Source organism: Chrysemys picta, chromosome 11 (assembly GCF_011386835.1).
Source record: "Chrysemys picta bellii isolate R12L10 chromosome 11, ASM1138683v2, whole genome shotgun sequence".
Lineage (NCBI taxonomy): Eukaryota > Metazoa > Chordata > Testudines > Emydidae > Chrysemys > Chrysemys picta.
This window is the reverse complement of record NC_088801.1, coordinates 68573592-68589457: the sequence shown is the minus strand read 5'-3', so window position 1 is coordinate 68589457 and position 15866 is coordinate 68573592. Positions and strand designations below refer to the sequence as shown.

At 47.2% G+C, this 15866-nt stretch overlaps 1 protein-coding gene and 1 long non-coding RNA gene across 13 annotated transcripts in view; both read right to left on the bottom strand.

Moving 5' to 3' along the window:
* The window catches only part of LOC135974179 (uncharacterized), a 217352-nt gene that overhangs the window by 87414 nt on the left and 114072 nt on the right, over positions 1-15866 (bottom strand). The gene's annotated exons all lie outside the window — the stretch shown is intronic.
* LOC101941096 (zinc finger protein 436-like) overlaps positions 1-15866 on the bottom strand; it is a 77719-nt gene that overhangs the window by 33694 nt on the left and 28159 nt on the right. For 4 of the 12 annotated variants that reach the window (XR_010591386.1, XR_010591384.1, XR_010591385.1 and 1 more), the window contains exons 6-7: positions 12045-13799; positions 11008-11645 (exon numbers count right to left, since the gene is read on the bottom strand). The exons of 7 other annotated variants lie outside the window; for them this stretch is intronic. Coding sequence is in view for 1 of the 5 variants with exons in the window: in XM_065561114.1 (XP_065417186.1) it covers positions 13777-13799 (23 nt within the window). In the remaining 4 variants the exon portion in view is untranslated. Of the gene's footprint in view, positions 1-11007; positions 13800-15866 lie in introns of those variants that run through there. One more of the 12 variants, XM_065561114.1, reaches the window with a different exon arrangement.

Below are 15866 nucleotides of genomic sequence, written 5' to 3'. Positions count from 1 at the left end.
CTGGGGAGAGAGGAAACCTCAGTGAGAGGAATGGGAAAAGGTGGGAACAAACCAAAATAAGTGCAGGAGAGACAAAACAGGATTTGATTTCCACCCTCTCCCCTGCCAAAGCCCTTCCCCAGATGACAGAGAGGTGGATAGTACATTTTCACACAGCACACCACGGTCCAAGAGCTAGAGCAGCCACATTTGGAGTATGGGGGAACAAGGGACTCCGGGATGTGGTTACTTTGACTCGAGTCTGCACACTGCAGAGTGGATGCTAGAGCACTAGGTTGTAGCACAGGTTAGAAAATTCTAACATAGGGTTAAAATAGATTGCAGACACTCAAGCCTAGGGTTTCTTAACATGGGTCATCTGACTCGAGTCCCACTAAGCTGGGATTACACTGCAGTGTAGACATACCCAATGTCTTCTGCTGTAAGCATTGGTGGAAGGGGTCTCACACTATGTGAGAAGATTTGCATCATGAGAAAACCACCTATATTTTATTTTCACATTTTCTAATCTGTCAAGGAAGCAGCAGGTGGAGAAGTGATGCAAATGCATAAGACACAAGCAAAGCTGAGAGATGAAAGCATAGAATCAAGACTCAACATTCCTGTATCCTGAGGTTTGAACTTGGAGTCTGACACATTCATTCCTTCACTGACCATCATCACATGCACAGCATGGAAGTGCTTCTTGTCCAAAAAGGTCATCAGATGGGGAAGGAATGTCCTCTGAAGGCATCAACTATTTCTCTCTTTACCCCATGAAGCTTTCAACCCAAATGGCAAAGGACAATTGCTCCCAGTTTAACCAGGGCATCCTTTGGGTCCAGAATGAATGCCACTGAACTAAGGAGTAGTGTTCTGAAAATAAATAGTTTAGCTGGGCCATGGGTCATCATAGTTTCCATCTCTGGGGTGAAAATCAACCACTGGGTACCTACTATTTCTACCTGAGTTCTTGTATAATCCTTGGCCTTGGTTGGGGTAACTTGACACTTCTCTGAATTAGCATCCTTACCAAACCACACCAAATGTCAGTAGTGATAGTGAGGAATAGCTTCCCCAAACATGCCTGGTTTATTTATTTAATCTAGTGCCACAGATCTAAGATAGCGACTAGATCCAGGCCTGGATCAGAATCCCTGTAACCCAGGGATTTTGGGGTGTTTATTAAAAACAGGTATAATTCTGCAGCTGTCTCACATTCAACACTGATTTCATTTTATACACATTTGCAGTATCTACAAGGGATGAGCTTATTAGCGATTATCTCTGAAAAGTCATGGAAGATGGGAGAGATTCCAGAAGACTGGAAAAGGGCAATTATAGTGCCAATCTATAAAAAGGGAAATAAGGACAACCCAGGGAATTACAGACCAGTCATCTTAACTTCTGTACTTGAAAAGATAATGGAGCAAATAATTAAGCAATCAATTTGCAAACATCTAGATGATAATAAGGTGATAAGTAACAGTCAGCATGGATTTGTTAAGAACAAATCATGTCAAACCAACCTGATAGCTTTCTTTGACAGGGTAACAAGCCTCGTGGATAGAGGGGAAGTGGAAGATGTAGTATATCACATGATCTTCTCATAAATGAACTACGGAAATCCAACCTAGATGGAGCTATTATAAGGTGGGTGCATACCTGGTTGGAAAACCATTCCCAGAGAGTAATTATCAATGGTTCACAGTCATGCTGGAAGGGCATATTGAGTGGGGTCCCACAGGGATCAGTTCTGGGTCTGGTTCTGTTCAATATCTTCATCAGTGATTTAGATAATGGCATAGAGAGTACACTTATAAAGTTTGCAGAGGATACCAAGCTGAGAGGGGTTGCAAGCACTTTGGAGGATAGGATTAAAATTCAAAATGATCTGGACAAACTCAAGAAATGGTCTGAAGTAAATAGGATGAAATTCAATATGGACAAATGCAAAGTACTCCACTTAGGAAGGAACAATCAGTTGCACACATACAAAATGGGAAATGACTGCCTAGGAAGCAGTACTACGGAAAGGGATCTGGGGGTCATAATGGACCACAAGCTAAATATGAGTCAACCGTGTCACACTGTTGCAAAAAAAAGCAAACATCATTCTGGGATGTATTAGCAGGAGTATTATAAGCAAGATACAAGAAGTAATTCTTCCGCTCTACTCCGCGCTAATTAGGCCTCAACTGGAGTACAGTAACTCCTCACTTCAAGTCGTCCCGGTTAACTTTGTTTCGTTGTTAAGTTGCTGATCAATTAAGGAACGTGCTCATTTAAAGTTGTGTAATGCTCCCTTCTAACGTCATTTGGCAGCTGCCTGCTTTGTCTACTGCTTACAGGAAGAGCAGCCCCTTACAGCTAGCTGGTGGGGCTTGGAACCAGGGTGAACCGGCAGCCCATCAGCTTCCCCTATCAGCTCCCCTAAGTTCCCTGTGCAGCAGCTGCCTGCAGTTCAGCTGTGTCCCTCCCCCGACTGCCATGTGCTGCTCCTGCCCTCTGCCTTGGTGTGCCGGGGGGGAGGGAAGGAAGAGGGGGGCTGTCAGGGTGTCCTGCTCCCCCCTACTCTTGCACCCCGCTTACCCCATCTTCCATAGAGCAGGGGGGACATACCAGGGCTGAGGTCTCAGCAAGCTGATCTAATTAACAAGGCAGTGTACGTAAGGGAAATGCACATATCTCCCTCCATTCCTGCTGCCTTGCAGAGAGAGAGAGAGTTAACCTTGAGGGCTCAGCCAATTGCTAGTTCATCATTTAGCAGTAAGGGAAATATCCCACCCTCTGACTCCTCCACCTCAACCAAGCTTCACAATCATCATCACTGTGTACCAGTATTAAATTGTTTGTTTAAAACTTATACTGTGTGTGTGTATATATATAATATAGTCTTTTGTCTGGTGAAAAAAAATTTCCCTGGAACCTAACTCCCTCATTTACATTAATTCTTATGGGGAAATTGGATTCGCTTAACATGGTTTTGCTTAAAGTCGCATTTTTCAGGATCATAACTACAACGTTCAGTGAGGAGTATTGTGTCCAGTTCTGGGCGCCACATTTCAGGAAAGATGTGAACAAATTGGAGAAGGTCCAGAGAAGAGCAACAAAAATGATTAAAGGTCTAGAAAACATGACCTGTGAGGGAAGATTGAAAAAACTGAGTTTGTTTAGTCTGGAAAAGAGAAGACATGATAACAGTTTTCAAGTACATAAAAGGTTGTTACAAGGACGAGGGAGAAAAATTGTTCTTCTTAACCTTTGAGAATAGGACAAGAAGCAATGGGCTTAAATTGCAGCAAAGAAGGTTTAGGTTGGACATTAGGAAAAACTTCCTAACTGTCAGGGTGGTTTTAGGCACTGGAATAAATTGCCTAGGGAGATTGTGGAATCTCCATCATTGGAGATTGTTAAGAGCAGGTTAGACAAACACCTGTCAGGGATGGTCTAGATAATACTTAGTCCTGCCATGAGCGCAGGGGTCTGGACTAGATGACCTCTTGAGATCCCTTCCAGTCCTATTATTTTATGATTCTAAAATGCCACTTCCATTTTCTCCATCACTACAGAGATAGGGATTGGGTTTCCCAAATAATAGGCAGCGTGCACCTTATTCAGAAGGAAATATTTTCAATAGTAACTTTCTGTAGGGCCTGGACCACAATTACTTTGGGATCCAAATCCATGGGCCTTTTGCCAAGTTCCAAGTCACTGATTGGGGCATACACTTCCCAGATCATCTGAAATTATATTGCCATAACCCTGAATAACACTGTGTTTACCAAACTAAATTAAAACCCCAAATGCTTCATAACACTAGCTGACAGAACTGAACCAGAGTGCTTTGCGATCTGACTATTGAGCAAATTGCGTCAGCTAAACTAAACACAAGTGGAACAATACAGGCTGTGAAATCCCGGCAGTGCTGTTGCAATGACAGCAGCCATGTAAGAATGGATTTTTACTGAAACCTGAGTTCTAACACGGAACTATTATTCTGGAATGTAACTTGCTTACCTAAACTCTTGCAATCAGAACTATTTTTCAGGGATGTAAATTATAATGTAAATGTAGTTTGTCTAGATAAACTGGTAGTTTGTCTAGATAAGATATACTGGGGAATCAGTTCTTGTAAATACAAGGGTAAAAGTGAGATAACTGATAAAAATATAAATGTATTATCGTTAGCAACTATAAGTGGAATAGTGGTGTTATATAATCAAAATAAGAAAGTAGTCAACAATGCATATGTAAATTATATTATATAGGAAGTCCTTTATATTCATGTTAAATTCTCTGAAACTATGGTAGGTAGATGCTGTAACCTTTGTATGAACTTCTCGTTTGTATCTCTGCTGGAGAATTTGCAAGCTTTGCAAAAACTAAGGGTATGTCGACACTACGAGAGTAGTTCGATTTTACTTAAAGCGAATTTGTGGAACCGATATTACAAAGTCGAACGTGTGTATCCACACTAAGGACAGTAATTCGACTTTGTGAGTCCACACTAATGGGGCAAGCATCGACATTGGAAGCGGTGCACTGTGGGCAGCTATCCCACAGTTCCCGCAGTCCCCGCTGCCCATTGGAATTCTGGGTCGAGCCTCCAATGCCTGCTGGGGCAAAAAATGTGTCGAGGGTGGTTTTGGGTAACTGTCGTCATTCAACCCTCACTCCCACCCTCCCCCGTGAAAGCACCAGCAGGCAATCAGTTCGCACACTTTTCTGGTGATTGACAGCGCGGACGCCACAGCACTGCGAGCATGGAGCCCGCTGCGATCATCGCCGCAGTTATGGCTGTTGTCAACACCTCGCATCTTATCATCTACCTTTTTCAGAGGCAGATGCTGAGAAATGGGGCTAGGAGGCTACGGCAGCGCGGTGAGGACATTAAGTCTGAGAGGGGCACAGACCTCTCACAAAGCACGGGACCATGCACCGTGAACATCATGGTGGCAATTGGTCATGTTGATGTTGTGGAACGGCAATTCTGGGCTCAGGAAACAAGCACGGACTGATGGGACCTCATAGTGCTGCAGGTCTGGGATGAATCACAGTGGCTGCGAAACTTTAGGATGCGTAAGGGAACTTTCCTGGAACTTTGTGAGTTACTGTCCCCTGCCCTGAAGCGCAAGGACACCCGGATGCAAGCAGCCCTGACTGTCCAGAAGCGAGTGGCCATAGCCCTCTGGAAGCCTGCAACGCCAGACGCGAATCACTTTGGAGTGGGCAAATCTACCGTGGGGGTTGCTGTGATGCAACTAGCCAACGCAATTGTTGAGCTAGTACTCTCAAAGGTAGTGACCCTGGGAAACGTGCAGGTGATTGATCATAGATGGCTTCGCTGCGATGGGATTCCCAAACTGCAGTGGGGCTATAGATGGAACTCATATCCCTATCCTGGGACCGGACCACCAGGCCAGCCAGTACATTAACCGAAAGGGCTACTTTTCAATGGTGCTGTAAGCACTGGTGGACCATAGGGGACGTTTTACCAACATCAACGTCGGATGGCCGGGCAAGGTTCATGACGCTCGTGTTTTCAGGTCTGTTTAGACAGCTGCAGTAAGGTATTTACTTCCCGGACCACAAAATAACTGTTGGGGATGTGGAGATGCCTATAGTGATCCTCAGGGACCCAGCCTACCCGCTTATGCCCTGGCTCATGAAGCCCTATACAGGTGCCCTGGACAGTGAAAAAGAACTCTTCAACTACCGGCTGAGCAAGTGCAGAATGGTGGTGGAGTGTGCTTTTGGATGTCTGAAGGGGAGATGGAGAAGCTTACTGACTCGCTCTGATCTCAGCGAAACCAATATCCCCATTGTTATTGCAGCTTGCTGTGTGCTCCACAATCTCTGTGAGAGGAAGGGGGAGACATTTATGGCGGGGTGGGAGGTTGAGGCAAATTGCCTGGCTGCTGATTACGCCCAGCCAGACAGCCGTGCGATTAGAAGAGCCCAGCGGGACGCGCTGTGCATCCGGGAAGCTTTGAAAGCTAGGTTCCAGAGTGAGCAGGGTAACTTGTGACTATTAAGTTTGTTTAAACAGAAGCTGAACCTGCCCCCGTTTCTTTACCCAGTTAATGTTGACTATCCTCTCCAGTTACCAACCCCCTTCCCTCCCTTCCAACACACCTTTAAAAATAAAATAAATGAAACTTTGTTCATTAACACCGTTTTCTTTATTAAGGATTTTGTGGTAAAGTGTTGAAACTGGGACTGTGGTAAGGAGTGGGAGTAGTGATGGAAAGGACGCTTCTAAACTCGAGGAATGACAGGCTCCTGCTCCTAGAGCGGTCCGCAGTGGTGGACTGGTTGTTTCAATGGAGCCTGCCACCCCTCCTTTTTGGGACTCTGTGTGTGGGGGCTATGTGACTTTGTGGCGGGGGAGGACGGTTACAGATCCCCTGCTGCATGGCTCTGTCATCCAGGCTAAGGACCGCTGCATAAGATCTGTAACCGCCCTCCCTCACCACAAACTCACATAGCCCCCGCACTCCCCACAGAACATGAAAACCACCTCCCAGACTGACCAGGGTGCCTAGTGACTGCAATGTGTGTGTGACCTTCTGCTGAACCTGCCCCCGTGTCTGTACCCTGGTAAAGGTGACTGTCCTCTCCAATTACCAACCCCCTTCCCCCCCTTCAAACACACTCTCCTCTAAAAGAACATGACGGAAACAGTAATTAACAGAAACGTATTTTTTATTAACAACTACACAGTTAGGGGATGAAACTGGGAGGGGGGCTTGGGTGAGGTGCTTTTGGAGTGAAGGAAAGGACTTATCAAATCTTTGGTAATGAGAGCCTTCTGCTACTTGAGCAGCCTGCAGGGGTGGAGTGACTGTTTTCACGGCCCCTGCCACCTCTCCTTCTTGGAACTTTGGGTGAGGGGGGGATGGGACTTTGTGGCAGGGGAGGGCAGTTAGAGATAGAATGCAGCGGGGCTCTGTCCTCCTGCCTCCAGTCCTGCAGAACATCTACAAGCTGGAGCTTGTCCGTTTGCTCCCTCATTAGTCCAAGCAGCGTTTGAGTCGCCTGCTGGTCTTCCTGCCGCCACCTGTCCTCCCGTTCGCTGTGTGATCGCTAGTATTGTGACATGTTCTCCCTCCACTGGGTCTTCTCTGCCGCCTTGGCTCGGGAGCAGCCCATAAGTTCAGAGAGCATCTCGTCCCGTGTCCTTTTCTTTCGCCTCCTGATCTGCGCCAGCCTCTGGGAGGGGGATGCTGGGGTAACTCGGGAGACACTCGCAGCTGTGGGATGGGAAAAAGGGAGTGAATTCCTCACAAAGATACAGTTTTGCGAACAATTAATATAGTCTTTCTCTATGAACAAGACCATGCACAGTACCTATCACATGCGCACTCAGTTCAAGATCGAATTTTCGGCCTTTCCATTGAGTGCCTGGGGTCTTGCTGTACAGATCACACAAGCGGGGCCGGACAACGGAATTCGGCTAGCAGGCGGACATGGTAAGCCGTAGACTTTTGGCTGCTTAAAGCTTAATTTATAGCAGCGCCCTCCTTTCACGTTCCAAGCAATGCTCCTAGCGTTGGCCAGTTCCTGCTGCCGGCAATCCGGCCGGCATGAACTCTGCCCCTGTCCCACCCCCCTCGCGGCTGTCCCCAGGAAAGATCACTGCATGCTGCCCCTGTCCCGCCTCCACCGCGTGACTGTAAACCGCCGGTTACAGTTATGAAAAGGAACAGGCAATCAGTCCCAATACTAACATTCCCCTAATTCAAAGCAGGTCACCATGAGTGATATCACTCTGATGAGGATTTCGGAGACAGAGAAAGACCGCATGCTACGTGAATGCCAGCAAACACCAGGGCCGTATGCCGCCATGCTTTGCGAGGCAATGATCCCGGAGTACTTGCTGCTAGCCTGGCGCGGAAAAGTTTCCTACCATGGAGAACGCAATAAGGCCGCTCTCCCCTGGAACCTGATGCAAAGGCTTTCACAATAGCTCCAGGAGAGCTTCGTGGAGATGTCCCAGGAGGATTTCTGCTCTATCCCCGGACATATTGACAGAATTTTCCAGTAGCTGGACGGGCAAGGACTAAAAACTAAAGCGCCTAGGGCAAACTAATCATGAAAAACCCATTGTTAAGATACCATTCCTATTCTGTTCAAAATAAATGTTTAAAACACTTACCTACTGATCCTTCTCCTGATTCACGGTCCGGGTTACCGCCTTGGGAGGGTTGGTAGGGGATCTCCGTGAAGGTGATTAAGAGATCCTGGCTGTCGGGGAAATCAGCATTGAAAGCGCTGTCGACTGCCTCATCCTCCTCATCTCCTTCCTCATCTTCCCCGTCCGCGAACATCTCCGAGGAAGCGGCCGTCGACAATACCCCATCGTCAGAGTCCACGGACAGTGGTGGGGTAGTGGTGGCGGCCGCACCTAGAAGGGAATGCAGTACCTCGTAGAAATGGCATGTCTGGGTCTGGGATCCGGAGCGTCCATTTGATGCTTTGGTCTTCTGATACCTTTGTCTCAGCTCCTTGATTTTCACGCGGCACTGCGTTGCATCCCGGCTGTATCCTCTCTCCGTCATGGCTTTTGAGATCTTCTCGTAGATCTTCGCATTCCGTTTTTTCGATCGCAGCTCCGAAAGCACGGACTCATCGCCCCACACAGTGATCAGATCCAAGACTTCCCAATCAGTCCATGCTGGGGCCCTCTTTCTATTCTGCGATTGCATGGTCACCTCTGCTGGAGAGCTCTGCATCGTTGCCAGTGCTGCTGGGCTTGCCACGATGTCCAAACAGGAAATGAGATTCAAACTGGCCAGACAGGAAAAGGAATTCAAATTTTCCCGGGGCTTTTCCTGTGTGGCTGGTGGCTGGTCAGAGCATCCGAGCTCGGACTGCTGTCCAGAGCGTCAACAGAGTGGTGCACTGTGGGATAGCTCCCAGAGCTATTAGCGTCGAATTCCATCCACACCTACCCTAATTCGACACGGCCATGTCGAATTTAGCACTACTCCCCTCGTCAGGGAGGAGTACAGAAATCGATTTAAAGAGACCTCTATGTCGAAATAAATAGCTTCGTTGTGTGGACGGGTGCAGGATTAATTCGAGTTAACGCTGCTAAATTCGACATAACCTCCTAGTGTAGACCAAGCCTAAGGGTATGTCTACATTACGAAATTAGGTCGAATTTATAGAAGTTGATTTTTTAGGAAGCGATTTTATACAGTCTATTGTGTGTGTCCCCACTAAGCGCATTAAGTCAGCGGAGTGCATCCACAGTACCGAGGCTAGCGTCGACTTTTGGAGCGCTGCACTGTGGGTAGCTATCCCACAGTTCCCGCAGTCTCTGCCACCCATTGGAATTCTGGGTTGAGCTCCCACTGCCTGATGGGGCAAAAACATTGTCGCGGGTGGTTTTGGATACATGTCGTCAGTCGTCCCTCCCTCCGTGAGAGCAACGGCAGACAATTGTTTCGTGCCTTTTTTCCGCGCAGACGCCATACCATGGCAAGCATGCAGCCAGCTCAGCTCAGCCACCACTGTTGTGTCCTGGGGGCTGCTGGCAGCAGACAGTGCAGTAGGGCTGCAAACCATCATCACGCTTCCGCTGCCACTCTGCTCTTCTGCAGACGCCATACCACGGCAAGCATGGAGCCCGCTCAGATCACCGTGGCAGTTATGAGCACTGTAAACACCTCGCGCATTATCCTGCAGTATATGCAGCAACAGAACCTGCGAAAGCAGGCGAGGAGGCGACGGCAGCGCGGTGATGAGAGTGACAAGGACATGGACACAGACCCGGCAAAGCATGGGACCTGGCAATGTGAATATCATGGTGGTAATGGGGCAGGTTCATGCCATGGAATGCCGATTCTGGGCCCAGGAAACAAGCATAGACTGGTGGGACTGCATAGTGTTGCAGGCCTGGGATGATTCCCAGTGGCTGTGAAATTTTGCATGCGTAAGGGCACTTTCATGGAACTTTGTGACTTGCTGTCCCCTGCCCTGAAGCGCCAGAATACCAAGATCAGAGCAGCCCTCATAGTTCACAAGTGAGTGGCGATAGTCCTCAGGAAGTTTGCAATGCCAGACAGCAACCGGTCAGTCAGGAATCAATTTGGAGTGAGCAAATCTACTGTGGGGGCTTCTGTGATCCAAGTAGCCAACACAATCACTGAGCTGCTGCTATCAAGGGTAGTGACTCTGGGAAACGTGCAGGTCATGGTGAACGGATTTGCTGCAATGGGATTCCCTAACTGTGGTGGGGCGATAGACGGAACGCATATCCCTATCTTGGGACCAGAGCACCAAGGGAGCCAGTACATAAACAGTACTTTTCACTGGTGCTGCAAGCACTGGTGGATCACAAGGGACGTTTCACCAATATCAACATGGGATGGCCGGGAAAGGTACATGACGCTCGCATTTTCAGGATCTCTGGTCTGTCTGAACGGCTGCAGCAAGGGAATTACTTTCCAGACCAGAAAATAACCGTTGGGGATGTTGAAATGCCTATAGTTATCCTTGGAGACCCAGCCTACCCCTTAATGCAATGGCTCATGAAGCCATACACAGGCACCCTGGACAGTAGTCAGGAGCTGTTCAACTATAGGCTGAGCAGGTGCAGAATGGTAGTAGAATGTGCATTTGGACGTTTAAAAGTGCGTTGGCACAGTTTACTGACCCGGTTAGACCTCAGCGAAACCAATATTCCCATCGTTATTACTGCTTGCTGTGTGCTCCACAATATCTGTGAGAGTAAGGGGGAGTTGTTTATGGCAGGGTGGGAGATTGAGGTAAATCGCCTGGCCGCTGATTACATGCAGCCAGACACCAGGGCGGTTAGAAGAGCACACCAGGAAGCGCTGCGCATCAGAGAAGCTTTGAAAACCAGTTTCATGACTGGCCAGGCTACGGTGTGAAAGTTCTGTTTGCTTCTCCTTGATCGAAAATCCACCCCCTTGGTTCACTCTACTGCCCTGTAAAACAACCACCCTCCCCTCCCCCCTTCGATCACCACTTGTGGAGGCAATAAAGTCATTGTTGTTTCAAATTCATGCATTCTTTATTAATTCGTCAAACAAATAGTGGGATAACTGCCAAGCTAGCCCGGGAGGGGTGGGAGAGGAGGGAAGCACCGGGTGGGGTGGTGGAGGAGGGAAGGACAAGGCCACACTGCACTTCAAAACTTATTGAATGACAGCCTTCTGTTGTTTGGGCAGTCCTCTGAGGTGGAGTGGTTGGGTGCCCAGAGGGTCCCCCCACGTTCTTGGGCGTCTGGGTGAGGAGGCTATGGAAGTTGGGGAGGAGGGCGGTTGGTTACACAGGGGCTGCAGCAGTGGTCTGTGCTCCTGCTGCCTTTCCTGCACCTCAACTATATGCTGCAGCATATCAGTTTGATCCTCCAGTAGCCTCAGGATTGCATCCTGCCTCCTCTCATCACACTGCCGCCACCGCTCCTCTTGCTCCAGCCATCTATCCTCTCGCGCATCCCCCTTGTCCTCGCGTTCATATTGTGCTTTCCTGGACTCTGACATTGTCTGCCTCCATGCATTCTGCTGGGCTCTTTCAGTGTGGGAGGACTGCATAAGCTCAGAGAACATTTCATCACGTTTTTTTCGCCTTCTTATCTGCACTAGCCTCTGGGACGGAGATGATTAGGGGGATCGTTGAAACATTTGCAGCTGCGGGAGGAAAAAAGGGGAGAGTTGGGTTGACCATTTAAAATGGGTTGGCCATTTAAAAGGAGGGGCTGCGGTTTTCAGATTAACATGCAGCACAAACCCAACTAAACCCCCCCTTACACCCAATTCTCTGGAATGATCGCTTCACCCACAGGCACACAGCCCAGCAGGAATGGCCACCTCTGAATGTCTCCTTAATAAAATTCCCCTATTTCAACCAGGTGACCATGAATGATATCACTCTCCTGAGACTAACACAGAGAGATAAAGAACGGATGTCGCTTGACTGCATTCCAGTAGCTTTACTGGCCGCGAATACATCCCAAGTCTTCAGGGCAAATTAATCATTAAACACACTTGCTTTTAAACCATGTATTATATTTACAAAGGTACACTCACCAGAGGTGCCTTCTCCGCCTTCAAGGTCCGGGAGCCTGGGTTGGGAGCGTAATGTCTCCAGGGTCATAAACAGTTCCTGGCTGTCGGGGAGAATGGTTTCTCCACTTGCCTGTTGTGCACTATCATCTTCCTCATCCCTGTTGCGTGAGACTTCCTTGCAGGAGTCCACGTACAGGGGCAGGGTAGTTGTAGGGGCACCCCTAGAATTGCATGCAGCTCATGATAGAAGCGGCATGTCTGGGGGTCTGACCCAGAGCAGCCGTTTGCCTCTTTGGTTTTTTGATAGGCTTGCCTGAGCTCCTTAAGTTTCACATGGCACTGCTGCGGGTCCCTGTTATAGCCTCTGTCCTTCATGCCCTTAAGAGATTTTTTCAAATATTTTGGCATTTTGTCTTTTGGAACGGAGTTCTGATAGCACAGATTCGTCTCTCCATACAGCGTGAGATCAGATCCAGTACCTCCCGTTCAGTCCATGCAGGAGCTCTTTTGCGATTCTGGGACTCCATGGTCACCTCTGCTGATGAGCTCTGCAGGTCACCTGTACTGATCAGCTTGCCACGCTGGCCAAACAGGAAATGAAATTCAAGGGCTTTTCCTGTCTATCTGGCCAGTGCATCTGAGTTGAGAGTGCTGTCCAGAATGGTCACAATGGAGCACTCTGGAGCACAATGGAGCACTCTGGCCAATACCATTGAATTGCGTCCACACTACCCCTAAATTCGACCCGGTGATGTCAATTTCAGCGCTAATCTCCTCGTCGGGGAGAAGTACAGAAATCGATTTTAAGACCCCTTTAAGTCAACAAAAATGGCTTTGTCGTGTGGACGGGTGCAGGGTTAAATAGATCTAATGCTGCTAAATTCGACCTAAACTCGTAGTGTATACCAGGGCTAAGATACAAGAAGCTTATAAAATACACTTAAATACAACAGCTTCTCGGTGTTGTGCTATACCAGGCTACTACACTATAGATGAAGTTAGGTGTGAGAAAGACTGTAACATCAATAGTGTTAGCTAATATTCATAGTATATACAACATTAACATTATACTGTATAGAATATCACAATGTTTCTTCAATTGTCCTAATTTTAAGATCTTCCTAAATGCTTTTTTATTTACATTACAGAAAGAGATAGCTGAAGTATTGTAATTTCAGGGCTAGGCACAAACATAACAGAAAAATAGATAATGCTATGCCTGCAATGTTAAAAACAAAGTCTTGTGCTTTTGTTTAATATCTGCATGACTGTCAAAATATAAAATATATGTCATGTTCAAACTTACAACGTATCCCCAACATGGAAGGTGTAGCAATTACTGTCTATGAAAAACATGTCACAGAAAATAGAGAAGAAAGATATATTAGATAAAGTGATGTAGGGAAAATTGTGAAACTCCCCCCAGTTAGGTATAAAGCACAGAATCTCTCAGACATTGTGAGCACTGTAATCCTGTCTTCCACAGGGACTGGTAATGTAGGCACTCTTCCTTTGTATTAAGCTGTATTAATCTTTGACTAATAATCATTGATTAATCAATTGATTAAGCCTAGTTATTGAACATCTCTTGTTTTTTATTCATAGTGTACCCACAACAAGTGTGAAGGTGTCCAGTTACTTCAGTTCGTTGCACAATTTGTGGTATGCCTTTCTTCACTGTTTCAGAGAACAAATTTTTAAATGGTTTGTTTTCTTGGGAGCATGCCCAATAGTTTGCAGTATTCTTCCCCAATTACTGAACTGCACTTGAACTTCCTCCATGTCACCATACACGGGTCGGGAAAAAAGACAGAGATAAAATAAAATATTATCATTTTAGCAAATGGTCATTTATCTCAAAGTCCCCAATAAATCTGAGGTACATTCTGTCAAACAAAGGTAATATCCATTTATGAGACTAAACCACCTTCAGGACAGAGAGAAAAACACACAACACAGAGGGGCGGAAGACACTTTCATTTTCATATAAAATGAATCATAAAATCATAGAATCATAGAATATCAGGGTTGGAAGGGACCTCAAGAGGTCATCTAGTCCAACCCCCTGCTCAAAGCAGGACCAATTCCCAACTAAATCATCCCAGCCAGGGCTTTGTCAAGCCGGGCCTTAAAAACCTCCAAGGAAGGAGACTCCACCACCTCCCTAGGTAACCCATTCCAGTGTTTCACCACCCTCCTAGTGAAATAGTTTTTCCTAATATCCAACCTGAACCTCTCCCACTGCAACTTGAGACCATTGCTCCTTGTTCTGTCATCTGCCACCACTGAGAACAGCCGAGCTCCATCCTCTTTGGAGCCCCCCTTCAGGTAGTTGAAGGCTGCTATCAAATCCACCCTCATTCTTCTCTTCTGGAGACTAAACAATCCCACTTCCCTCAGCCTCTCCTCATAAGTCATGTGCTCCAGACCCCTAATCATTTTTGTTGCCCTCCGTTGGACTCTTTCCAATTTTTCCACATCCTTCTTGTAGTGTGGGGCCCAAAACTGGACACAGTATTCCAGATGAGGCCTCACCAATGTCGAATAAAGGGGAACGATCACGTACCTCGATCTGCTGGCAATGCCCCTACTTATACAGCCCAAAATGCCATTAGCCTTCTTGGCAACAAGAGCACATTGTTGACTCATATCCAGCTTCTCGTCCACTGTGACCCCTAGGTCCTTTTCTGCAGAACTGCTACCTAGCCATTCGGTCCCTAGTCTGTAGCAGTGCATGGGATTCTTCCGTCCTAAGTGCAGGACTCTGCACTTGTCCTTGTTGAACCTCATCAGGTTTTTTTTGGCCCAATCCTCTAATTTGTCTAGATCCCTCTGTATCCGATCCCTACCCTCTAGTGTATCTACCACGCCTCCTAGTTTAGTGTCATCTGCAAACTTGCTGAGAGTGCAGTCCACACCATCCTCCAGATCATTAATAAAGATATTAAACAAATCCGGCCCCAGGACCAACCCTTGGGGCACTCCGCTTGAAACCGGCTGCCAACTAGACATGGAGCCATTGATCACTACCCATTGAGCCCGACGATCTAGCCAGCTTTCTATCCACCTTACAGTCCATTCATCCAGTCCATACTTCTTTAACTTGGCGGCAAGAATACTGTGGGAGACCGTATCAAAAGCTTTGCTAAAGTCAAGGAATAACACATCCACTGCTTTCCCCTCATCCACAGAGCCAGTTATCTCATCATAGAAGGCAATTAGGTTAGTCAGGCACGACTTCCCCTTCGTGAATCCATGCTGACTGTTCCTGATCACTTTCCTCTCCTCTAAATGTTTCATAATTGATTCCTTGAGGACCTGCTCCATGATTTTTCCAGGGACTGAAATTCCAGAGCAGCTTATATCTGATAAATCAAAACAGATTCTCCCATTGCGTTCGCCTCTGATCCATTCAATTTTCCTTCGCTCTGTGCCACCTCATTATTATTGAGTCATGTTACTTACAAAAGATTTAGTTTCATCACAAGGGGGAAAAGCAGCCAACCTTCCCATCTGCAAACAATCCCAGCTCAGCAGGAAACAGCCCAGAAGCAACTTTGCCAAGAGATGAAAGCACAGAATGACTACTCTGTGTTTGGAATCCATTCAAATTCCCCTTCCAGGTCTGTGAAACTTTCATCTCTAGCCCCAGTGAGTCTGATTTAGGTTCAAAGTATGACATCTAAGCACAGGGAGCACACAGAACACGGCATCACGTGACACTTCGGGAGGTGCAGGGGTAGAACGTGGGGAGGATAAACGCTATTGTGCCTTACACAGAAGCTAATGCTGCTGGGGCAAGGGGGGATTGTGACAGTGATGGGGAAGGAGGGAATCCCTTTG